Genomic DNA, 10221 nt, shown 5'->3' with positions numbered 1-10221 from the left:
TCACCGGGACAGACTAGAAGGTTTTGGTTGGGTGGCTCTTTTTATAATAAGGTTAGATTTGCCCACAATACAGATGTAGCAGAGTTTAATTTGTCATAGACTTGGTTAGGGCTGTGCCAGGGGTGGCAGCGACACGCCATTCTGCCCCGGCCAGGGAATTTAGATACAGAACTAGGGCAGCAAACTGAATCTTTGCCCCAGGTGATGGAAAGTTAACAACGTGGCTTTCGGGTCTAAGTTCAAATTTTGCAGTAGGTAGACATGCAGTCCTATGTAAGACTATATATAGCAAAGCGTGATATTCCTATGCTTTGTGCTAAGTGAGAAATTCAGCTCTGCGGCATCTGACAAACTTATTCCTGCTCCACCTGTCAACTTTGGCACTGCTATATCTTGATACCACAGTGCTTCTTCATCTGACAAACTCAGCTCTGCTGTATCTGACAAACTCAGCTCTGCTGCATCTGACAAACTCAGCTCTGCTGCATCTGACAAACTCAGCTTTACTGCGTCTGACAAACTCATCTTTGCTGCATCTGAGATGTCTGCTATGCTACATATGGAAAAACTCAGCTCAGCTCAGCACTAGCACATCTAATAGGGTCAGCTCTGCTGCATCTGACAAACTCAGTTCTGCTGCATCTGACAAACAACTTTGCTGCATCTGACAAACTAAGCTCTGCTGCATCTGACAAACTCAGCTCTGCTGCATCTGAGATGTCTTCTATGCTACATATGGAAAAACTCAGCGTAGTTCCGCTCTGGCACATCTAACAGGGTCAGCTCTGCTGCATCGACACTAAAATAAACCATAATGACAATGATGCAATCGATGATTATGTCTTTTAAAGCAGATAATCCGCAGGCTATAAATCACAGAGCGGCCAGAAGGGATTGGCCTGCCCACCGGTCAGTCACCCACAATGGGTGGACGTGACCTTTGACCTTCAGGGCCTCAGGGGTCACATTTTTACACAATTCTTTGGCCACAAGCTCCGGTATTTCTCATTGTCACATCGTTCAGTGCTGGAAAGTCTGAGAGATGCAGCAGAAAAAACGCCTCGGAGAAAAGCATCAGACACAATATCTTAAAGTATCGCTCACATCTCAAGAACGTCAGCGCCAAGTCCGCAAGAAGCCCCTGAGAAATGAGCGCTGTTTACCTCCGTAGATGGCAGCAACGGACGGCGGTGGGCATTAGACGGGCTGGCGATGCCGGACACCGGAGGCCACGTCACTGGTGACGAGTCACTGAGCTGCAAGGTCGTCTGTGTGCGCACTTTTCATCCGCGGAATAGCGCCATTTGTGGATAACTACATCACATGATTCATAAATGGCGCATATATGGCCCATGAAACATACCTTGTAAAAATGGCACCAATTGTTTTATTTTTTTATTATTTTTTTAGAAAACAAAAAGGGTCCAAAAAATTTGGGCCTCAAAAAATGTTTTTGGGCTTCGGAGCCGTTTGATACAGGATCACGATGCCGTTTCTTCTAGGGAGATGGGATGACGAGCTGCATATTATTTCATCGCGCCAATGCTGATTTTTTTTCCGATGCTTCATTCTTTGACTTTCGGATCAATAGTAAGTGAGTTGAGCTTAAGTCGGAGATATTTGCGGAGGAAATCTATCGGCGTCGGCGCGGTAATAAAGGCCATTGACAAGTTCTTTATGTTTCGGCGGATTAAGTCTCTGCAGCTGAAAATTGCGAAGATTAAAAACGAGATGAAGCGGCAATCATAGTCCCGCACAATAGAGGCCTTTATCCTCCAACAGGGCCTAGAAGGATCTATGGCTTCTGTGAGTTCATCTTGCAAAAAATGTTTCACCACCCTCATTTAGGCCCAAAAAATTGTGCCGTAAAAAATGGCCAAAAAGGTCCCTGCGTAGCAAGACTTTCCTTCACCTGGGGGCAAAGAATGAGATCGCTGCCCCAGCCATGTGTCTAAATACCCTGGACAAGGCAGAGGGACTTTTTGGTACCCCCTTATGGCACCGGGGCAAATGCCCAGCCGGCCCTATTGTTTTTTGGGGTTTTTTTTCATTATTTTGTAAGTTGGACTGAGTAATAACAGAATAAGAGAAGGAAACTCAGAGCGAAAATCAAATTCTGCCCCGCGAATTGAAGGGTTGGTGATTGGCCGATTCTTCCCCTCTCCTATGGTTTGTGGGTCAGAAGGGCTGAGAATTCTGGGCACAAGTTCGACCTTTGCTCCCTTTGCCTTTCTTTGCCTCTGGGCACACAGACTGCATTGGTAAAAGGGAGATGAGGCCAAAAAGCCCTTGGAGCCCGTACCCTTGCCCCTCAAGGGCCCATTGTACTGTAGACACAGTAGCTATTAGCACGATTTACAAGTCATTTTTAATCCACTCAGGTTGACTCACTGGGCAATGAGGTAGCGCAGGAAGTGACGCTGTTTTAAATACCAAGAAATGAGGAACAACATCACTCCTAGTTGTCAGTGAATGGAAACTTGTATATATATATTTTTTTCATTCAGAGGCTGATGTGTTTAGCTCAACAGGATTGTCTTGATTGGATACAATTCCTCTCAGTTGTTGGAAACTATTAGGTCTGTAGAGGTTTTCAACCTCTGGATATAAACAAGAATGTCCCTATTCACTGACAGCAATCAGAGATACATATATTTATCATTAAATTCTTTATTTTGAAAACCGCTCATAGAACAAGGGCTCTTGTGTCTGACTAGTGAAATATTTAGCGGAGTACAAGGTAACGGAGGATACATGACATCTATCTGTGCTTGCAGTTCGTTACATTAGTTAACAATGTGTCTTTATACATTCATTTCATTACAAAGACCCCAGGAAATCTTCCCATCCATAAAATCACCGGCCCCCCGGCCTGCAGCATAAATTATCAATGAGCTCGCAACGTAGGAACTAGAGGAGCACGAAAAACAGACAGAAGGTCATGTGTAGAATAGGAACGCCACATATTATCCTATACAAAGATGATAGATAGATAGATAGATATGAGATAGATAGATAGATAGATAGATATGAGATAGATAGATAGATAGATAGATATGAGATAGATAGATATGAGATAGATAGATATGAGATAGATAGATATGAGATAGATAGATATGAGATAGATAGATATGAGATAGATAGATATGAGATAGATAGATATGAGATAGATAGATATGAGATAGATAGATATGAGATAGATAGATATGAGATAGATAGATATGAGATAGATAGATATGAGATAGATAGATATGAGATAGATAGATAGATATGAGATATGAGATAGATAGATAGATATGAGATAGATAGATAGATATGAGATATGAGATAGATAGATAGATGTGAGATAGATAGATAGATATGAGATAGATAGATAGATATGAGATAGATAGATAGATATGAGATAGATAGATAGATATGAGATAGATAGATATGAGATAGATAGATAGATATGAGATAGATAGATAGATATGAGATAGATAGATAGATATGAGATAGATAGATAGATATGAGATAGATAGATAGATATGAGATAGATAGATAGATATGAGATAGATAGATAGATATGAGATAGATAGATAGATATGAGATAGATAGATATGAGATAGATAGATATGAGATAGATAGATATGAGATAGATAGATATGAGATAGATAGATATGAGATAGATAGATATGAGATAGATAGATATGAGATAGATAGATATGAGATAGATAGATATGAGATAGATAGATAGATAGATAGATAGATAGATAGATAGATAGATAGATAGATAGATAGATAGATAGATAGATAGATAGATAGATATGAGATAGATAGATAGATATGAGATAGATAGATAGATAGATAGATAGATAGATAGATAGATAGATAGATAGATAGATAGATAGATAGATAGATAGATAGATAGATAGATAGATAGATAGATAGATAGATAGATCAATATAAAGAGCCCCGCGCTATAGAGATGGACCCCCACATGCTGTGTCTCCCTGCACACAGAAGTCCTTGAGTCATCATATTTTATATCTGATTCTGGGAAAGCTGGGTGACAATCTATATGGCTCCCCAGTGGCTGACACCCAACTTTTTTAGAACTCTAAATGGCAAATCTGCAGCAAACTAAGTCTGGACAGCAGCACCCCCTCCCTCTATTGATCTTTCTCTGTTCCTGTGAAGATGATGGTGACACTCGCTATAGTGCAGGGGGGACCAGGGGCAAAGGCCCCGGTGCCTCCACAAGGCAATTAAAGAGGTTTTCTGGTTCTATGTAAATTTAACTTAATCTTTGTATAATGAGAAATTCCACAACTTTCTAATAACTTTGTGATTCAATTCCTCACAATGTTTCAAGATCTCTACTTGCTGTCAGTGAACAAAACTATTCTTATTTCCATTCACAAACCAAAAGCATCTCACAGCTGAGAGTTTAGTACAATTAGATCCGGTCTTATGTGAGCTTACTCTGCTTATCAGTTCACCAACATTTTCCAAGATCTCTGCTTGCTGCCACTGGGGCTGAAAACCCATCCGGGGCCTAGTCCGGTTCACACGGCTTACAAGAACTACCTCTGATACAATGCAACAAGCAGCAGGATATGATCGGAGCAGGTTATCGGCTTGTAGATGTAATCAATAATGTTTCCATTCACCGACAGCAAGCATAGATCTTGAAAATGGTAAAAAAAAATGAAATATACATTTTAATGCGGCTTTTCTTCTTATCTCTCGTGCAGTGTTATTATGACGGTATGATACTGATATAGCGGGGGTTAAATTAACGCCTTGTTGTCGTTGCAGACTGTTCGGGTCCAAGGCAATGACATCTCGCACCGGCTGAGGCTCTCCAATGTCAGGAAGCAGGACGAGGGGGTGTATGAGTGCCGGGTGTCGGACTATGGAGACGATGAGACTCAGGAACACAAAGCCCAGGCAATGCTCCGGGTCATCTCACGTTATTCCCCCCCTGACATGCAGGCAGCAGAGGCTGTATCCCACATCCAGAGCAGTGGACCCCGTAGGAATAACCCTGGCAATAGAGCAACCCCGGAACCTGGAAACAAGCGCCCCAACCCACCCGGAGAAAGCCTGGCCTCCTCCCCAGCCACTGCAGCATCCTCCTCAGCGTCCCCCGCACCTGGGAAAGCAGCAATTCTGCGGCAGCAACACGGTTCTGGTGAGTTATTGGCTGATCTGCACTGCCATCTAGTGGGTACTGCTGTGTACTGCACCCCAGACACAAATGATGTATAGGGAGAAATAGTTTGGTGTCAAAAACATACAAAAATGTTACAAATACGAGAAATCTCTATTAAGGAATGCAAATAATGACAGTAGAAGCCTTGGCGGCTGACGCACAGATCAGTTATTTTTTTCAGTGTGCTGTTTTGTTTTTAACCCATTCATGTCTATGGGGCCATGCACACAGCTGTATTTTTTGAGAATCTGTGTGCCCGATCCGCAAAACTCAGAGCAGGTCCTATTCCTGTCAGTTGTTGCGCATCTGTCTCACCCATTCTATTCAATGGCCCATAAGAAAAAACCGACCACACACGGTCATCCGTGTTTGGACCGTGTTTTGCGGATCCGTTTTATGTGACCGTATAAAAGGACAAGGATGTGTGCATGAGGGCTAATGTCAGGCAGGAAAGAATTCATTAGAATGGTGCAGACTACTGACATGTCACATTACTATAAATCTATTAAACAATCCATTCTCTTCTATGGGGTTTATGATGGATCAGTGGCGTCCGGTTTTGCTGCTGGTGGTCAGATTAACGCTATTGTATTGTAATGGTCCATGATGGTTCAGAGGCATAACGGGGCCCCATTGCTAAATGTTGGGCCCCTCCTAGTTGCGCTGTTGTTCTCCAATGCTGCAATGGGCACCTAGGTTAAGGAGTCCAGTTCCATCTGTACCACTATAGTTACACCACTGACGTCATTCACCATCATATATGACACTGTATAGGATCTATATTCATTATGACATAGCTGTAATTACATTCCTGTGCAACTATCAGTGTATGGATCTCATTAAACCTGCAGAGAAACCATAGGAATGAGGGGTCAATGTAAACTGCCCCCTCCCTCTTCCTGCAGCAGATGACAATGGGGAGATCTATTAGGAAGTGTGGGTGCCGCATAACATTAAGCTTCTTCTTTGTGTAATAATATAGTCTGCAACTTTCTATATATTCAATATAATTCTTTGCCATTTTTAAGATCTCTTCTTGCTGTCAGTGAATGAGAACACGTTTGCCCTGATCATGTCCAACTGACCCAGCTGCAGGGCTTGATATAAGGCTGCTCTCACACATTGCGGCTACGATGCAGCTGAAGAGCGGCTGCGGTGTGGCCAAAACCGCGCTGACTCGGGGCACAGTTGTCAAAATAAGTGCAGGTAAAAGCAGTTTGATTGTTAATGGCCGTGCAGCATTTCAGCTAATATCTGCAATACTGTGTGGCCACTAACCACCATGCTGCTTGTAGCTGCGCTCAATTTGAAAACTGTGCCAACTTGCATGTAATACCACCATATAGTAACCATCTAATACAGCCATACAGTGCCAACCAAATACCACCATACAGTACCCAGCTAATACCACCATACAGTACCAAAAGAATACAACCATACAGCACCCCTCAAATACTGTCATACTCTGCCCTCCTAATACTGCCATACAGTACAAACATAATACTGCCATACAGTGCAAAACTAATACCGCCATACAATGCCAAGATAATACTGCCATACAATGCCAACATAATACTGCCATACAGTGCCCATCAAATACTGTCATAGAGTGCCCAACTAATACTGCCATATAGTACCAACAGAATACCGCCATACAGTGCCCATCAAATAATGTTATACACTGCCCACCTATTACTGCCATACAGTACCAACATCATACACTGCCCACCTATTACTGCCATACAGTACCAACATCATACACTGCCCACCCAATACTGCCATACAATACCAACATAATACTGCTATACAGCGCCCAACTAATACTGCCATATAGTACCAACAGAATACCGCCATACAGTGCCCATCAAATAATGTTATACACTGCCCACCTATTACTGCCATACAGTACCAACATCATACACTGCCCACCTATTACTGCCATACAGTACCAACATCATACACTGCCCACCCAATACTGCCATACAATACCAACATAATACTGCTATACAGCGCCCATCAAATACTGTCATACACTGTCCACCTAATAACTCCATACAGTGCCAACATAATACTTCTATACAGTGCCCACCTAATACTGCCATAGAGTACCAACACAATACTGCCATACAGTGACCCTCAAATACGTTATACACTGCCCACCTAATAACGCTATACAGTGCTCAAATAACACCGCATATATATTACCCAAATAATACTGATATACTGGAATCGGTGGAGACCCAAAATATACTGTCTGACAGACTCTAATAATTAGCTGCACTAGAAAACTGTATTTTTTAGTGGAGTTCCCCTTTAATAAGCTGCTCAGTAAAGTAGCAGTAAGGAGTTTGTAGTGAGGGCACTGGTACATTAAGACTCTGCCAGGGGAGATCAGACGACCGGAGCTCAGAGCAAGAGCGGAAAAAGTCAGGTTTTGTCTATTTAAATTTGAAATATTCACTGATGTGAGGAAATTCTTGGCCCCTGAGGCCCCCGCCAGAGAACAAAGTGCAGCCAGACGGTATTTAAAATTAATAATTAATATCACAAACAGTGTCGCTCGTCCATCCGTCTCATCGGAAGTCCCAGCAGCCGGAGGTGAGGAGATGAAAGCGCCACTGGCTCCGGAGTCTATTCAGTAAGATCAGCCTGACGCTCAGCGTTTATCCACAGGACTGAGATCCCAGGAATATCATAATGAAGACGATACGGAGAGAACGGGGATTTAAAGGGGAACCGCCCAATAACAGAATCTTAGATGAAATGTAACTCAATGTTGGTCTATTGCTTTAAGAGAAGCTGACTTGTTCCATAAGATATTGATTTACACCACTGGTCTCTAACTTCTGGCTCTCAAGCTATTGCAGAACTACAACTCCCAACATGTCCGGACAGCCATGGGAATTTGCTTCCATAGAGTCTTGTTTTAAACCACTGGTCTCTAATCTGTGGCCCTCCAGCTGTTATACAACTACAACTCCCACCATGCCCTGACAGCCGCAAGAATTTGGCTCCATAGATTCTTGTTTCTGACACCTGGGCTCTAAATTGTGGCTCTTCAGCTGTTGCACAACTACAACCCCCAGCATGCCCGGACAGCCGGGGTAATTTAATTTGATGGGGTCTTGTTTTGGACTAGTGGTCTCCAAACTGTGACCCTCAACTACAACTCCCACCATGCCCTGACAAGAATTTGTTTCCTTGGAGGTTTCTTTAGACCACTTGTCTCTAACCTGTGGTTATCTAGTTGTTACAAAACTACAACTCTCAGCATTCCCTGACGACTGAGGGAATTCGGTTCCATAGGGTCTTATTTCTGTCCACTTGTGTCGAATCTAGAGCTCAACAGATGATGCATAACTACAACTCTCAGCATGCCCTGACAGGCAGGGGAATTTGTTTCCATAGGGTCTTGTTTCTGACCACTTGTGTCTAACCTATGACTCGACAGCTGATGCACAACTACAACTCTCAGCATGCCCTGATAGGTGCGGGAATTTTGACCTATGACCTCTCAAGCTATTACAAAACTACAACTCCCAGCATGCGCTAAATATGCTGGGAGTTGTAATTTTGCAACCACTCAGAGCCAAAGGTTGGAAAACACTGCTTTATACCTTAATAACTATGATTTATACATTGAGGGAGCTGACACCCTGACCTGTACTGGGCCCCTGGAGAGAGGAGGGGGCCCAAATCAATCTTATCCTTTTTCCAATGGGTGATAAGAAATTGTTCTGGACTCATCTGCAACGCCAGCCGAAAAAGTGGTGCCAGAAATGGGATCAAGACATGGATCACTACTCAACCTGGCAGATTTGTTATTCAGGAGTCTGGGAAAGTTGGGTGACATCCTCTATGGGAGCTGTCATGGCAGCCATAAGCGTTGTCACCCAGCTTTCCCAACAGATACAACTAGATATTGCCAGAAGGGCATCCACTGATTCACTCAAGGTCATTGGCACTAGAATAAAAGCCGTCTGCTACAAGAGTCTAATGATCCCTGAAACGCGTCTCGTGAATCTATTTATCAAGGTGGCAAGAGCAGGGGAGAGGCACCGGGTTAATTCTCTGAGCATTTACATGTAATCTTCTAATATAAAATATCTGCTGCCTGACCTCCAGGCTGATGTATTGCTCCTCGGGAGACCACGGGGGTGTCTAAGCTCCGAGCACCTCGTAATGGATCCCCACAGCAGCACAGAGTATTTTATGAAAGTAGGATAGAGATTTACGTGACAGGGACAGTGTTGTGATGTGATGAAGGGAGTGAAGATGAATGTGCGAGGAAAATAAAAAAAAGTGGTGGGTGGAAATAGAGAAAATATCCACTAAAGCTTTATCCCAAAAATACAAAAAAGGTTTTTATTGGGATCATAATAAACATAACAATTTATATTAAAAGTATGTAAAAAGTGCTGTAACAATACATAAGCCTTAAATATGGGGGTGCAAGCTCTAATCGTTGTTATCCCGATGGATAAATCCTCCCTTGGACATAGACATGAAATCACTGATGTAGCAAGATATATAGAGTATATAGCAAAAAGTATCAGCTTCATGCGAAAACCTTTAACCGATACCAAATACGTAGAAATGTAAAATTGTATAAAATATTATAATTGTCAAAATGATTCAGTAATTAAAAACAATGGAATTTTTAAAGAAATGGAAGGGAGATCCCTCCTGTCCCCACATGTAAAGACACCTGCTGTGGCTTTCTCAGGGTTTGAACCATATACCGTAGTATATAAAACAGTATAAAATGTATTACCGCAGTGTATGATACAGGATACAGTGTATTACCGCAGTCTATGATACAGGATACAGTGTATTACCGCAGTGTATGATACAGGATATAGTGTATTACCGCAGTGTATGATACAGGATACAGTGTATTACCGCAGTGTATGATACAGGATATAGTGTATTACCGCAGTGTATGATACAGGATATAGTGTATTACCGCAGTGTATGATACAGGATATAGTGTATTACCGCAGTGTATGATACAAGATACAGTG

At 42.4% G+C, this 10221-nt stretch overlaps 1 protein-coding gene across 2 annotated transcripts in view; it reads left to right on the top strand.

The window, feature by feature from the left end:
* Positions 1 to 10221, top strand: part of VSTM2B (V-set and transmembrane domain containing 2B) — a 70283-nt gene that overhangs the window by 7207 nt on the left and 52855 nt on the right. For both annotated transcript variants that reach the window (XM_075838416.1, XM_075838417.1), the window contains one exon: positions 4801 to 5176. In XM_075838416.1, the coding sequence (XP_075694531.1) occupies positions 4801 to 5176 (376 nt within the window). The remainder of the gene's footprint in view (positions 1 to 4800; positions 5177 to 10221) is intronic.

This window comes from Rhinoderma darwinii, chromosome 9, assembly GCF_050947455.1.
Source record: "Rhinoderma darwinii isolate aRhiDar2 chromosome 9, aRhiDar2.hap1, whole genome shotgun sequence".
Taxonomy (NCBI): domain Eukaryota; kingdom Metazoa; phylum Chordata; class Amphibia; order Anura; family Rhinodermatidae; genus Rhinoderma; species Rhinoderma darwinii.
The sequence above is the reverse complement of the archived record's forward strand: the minus strand, read 5'-3'. Positions and strand labels throughout refer to the sequence as shown.